This window comes from Eurytemora carolleeae, unplaced genomic scaffold (assembly GCF_000591075.1).
Source record: "Eurytemora carolleeae unplaced genomic scaffold, Eaff_2.0 scaffold984, whole genome shotgun sequence".
Lineage (NCBI taxonomy): Eukaryota > Metazoa > Arthropoda > Copepoda > Calanoida > Temoridae > Eurytemora > Eurytemora carolleeae.
This window is the reverse complement of record NW_019396966.1, coordinates 2,511-4,316: the sequence shown is the minus strand read 5'-3', so window position 1 is coordinate 4,316 and position 1,806 is coordinate 2,511. Positions and strand designations below refer to the sequence as shown.

At 33.2% G+C, this 1,806-nt stretch overlaps 1 protein-coding gene across 3 annotated transcripts in view; it reads right to left on the bottom strand.

Annotated features, from left to right (window-relative positions):
- Window positions 1-1,588, bottom strand: part of LOC111710595 (uncharacterized) — a 38,934-nt gene extending 37,346 nt beyond the window's left edge. For all 3 annotated transcript variants that reach the window (XR_002767086.1, XM_023484706.1, XM_023484707.1), the window contains exons 1-2: window positions 1,286-1,588; window positions 833-981 (exon numbers count right to left, since the gene is read on the bottom strand). Coding sequence is in view for 2 of the 3 variants with exons in the window: in XM_023484706.1 (XP_023340474.1) it covers window positions 833-981; window positions 1,286-1,309 (173 nt within the window). In the remaining variant the exon portion in view is untranslated. The remainder of the gene's footprint in view (window positions 1-832; window positions 982-1,285) is intronic.
- Between the last annotated feature and the right edge of the window lie 218 nt (window positions 1,589-1,806).

The following is a 1,806-nucleotide window of genomic DNA, read 5'->3' as shown; positions in this document are numbered from 1 at the left end:
GAAGGATAACTGAATCCCTCCAGTGGAATTATAAACCCCTAGGAAGGATAACTGAATCCCTCCAGTGGAATTATAACCCCCCAGGAAGGAAATCTGAATCCCTCCAGTGGAATGTAAATCACCCTGCGTAAAGTTTTGAATTGTAAAAAGCATTTTTTCAAACCCCTCCAGTGAAAAAGATTTCCCTCCGGTTGTCTCTAGTGGAATCAAAATCTTACTACGAACTTCCGTGACTCGTTTTTTTGCCAATGTTAGTTTGAAAGATTTCTGAAATTCTTTTTTTTTAATTAAATGGAGAAATTGTCAGACATAACAAATGTGTGAGTGCTATAAACAAGGTTATCTTCTCATTTTTGATCAGATTAAGGTTTCAAGGGTATACTGTTGTAAATTGGATCACTTAAAACTACATTTACACGATAAGAAACAAATAAAAATCTTGCAGACCTCCATTTTCTAAAGAACTTGTGATAAGTTAAAGTAGTCTTTGAATTCTTATTTGAAAAAACTAATTTGCAAAATTCAATTGAGTGTTGCAAAGCCAAAAAGTCGTATCGGCATGTGAACAAAAATCTGAATCATAAAGCTCTTTGCTTATATTTGTATGTATGTATATGTTAGCTATGAGCCGCCAAATTGGCTGAAATTTGTTGTTTTTTCAATATCTTTTTTATTTTACGGGCAACGCTAGCAAGTTATAATCCGGAAATCTGAATTCAAGCATTTTCTATCTTTATTTAAATTTTCATGTGTAAACCTTTAATATTTCAAAGTTTCTATTCTATTTAGAATTTTATCTTGCAGATTCCAGGACTGGAGAAAATCGACTCACCTAAGGCTTTTCTTTAGTGTGTTTGAGGGCATGAAATAATCCACATAATCGCCTCCTCGTTCGGCGGCATCGCCTTCACCGCCCGGTGTTAGAACGGGGGGACCAAACCTATCCAGCTCATGCTCAGGAGGGGGCGGTAAATCGTCATTCTAAAAAAATCAAAAATGAAATGATAAAAATAGAATTTTGCGTATTTGGTAAAAATTTATTTTTTGTAAAAACTTCAAAATTTACCAAATATAAAGAAAAACAAACACATCCAGTATAAGAATTTTCTTGTTGAAAAACAGCTAAATTTTTTATATTATTACTACATAGTACATTTCATATTATCTGAAATGTACTATCAGTAGTAATAATATAAATAATATTGACCCTTTAAAGTGCTTAAAGGTATAAATAGCCCCCCCCCCCCCCACCGACGGTTTCGGGTAAGCGAGAACAATATCAGACCTCTACTTCAACATTTAGTTCCATTTTTCAGCAAACTACATTGTTTTTAGTTCAAACAAATTCATTCTTTCTTCACTTAAGTCACTCGCCTAACATTGCTTTTATTACACTCAGCACTTCTAGATAAACACCACAGGTCTTGTAACCTTTACAATTCTTGTCGAGTCTTGAAGTTGAATTTGTTTACTTAATTAATGTCACAAGAAGACATTACTAGCAGGCCATAAAAAGAATCTAGGTTAACAAAAGTCGTAATGAGAAAAAATTGAGACAATTTTTCTCCAAAGGTAACCTGTACGAAACTGCTTGGATTTCTTGAAATTGGATATTTTATTGTCAAAGAATTTTACAGAATAAAGTTGTTGGGGAGAGGAGACTGGGGGGAGGAAGGGGGGGGGGTTGCAATTCATTTATATTTAACGTTTTTTAACTTGACAGAAAACTAACAAAAGCTAACAAATAAAAATATTTAATGAATGAAATAAAAATAATGTCGGAAATAGTCTGATTTTAAAAATGTT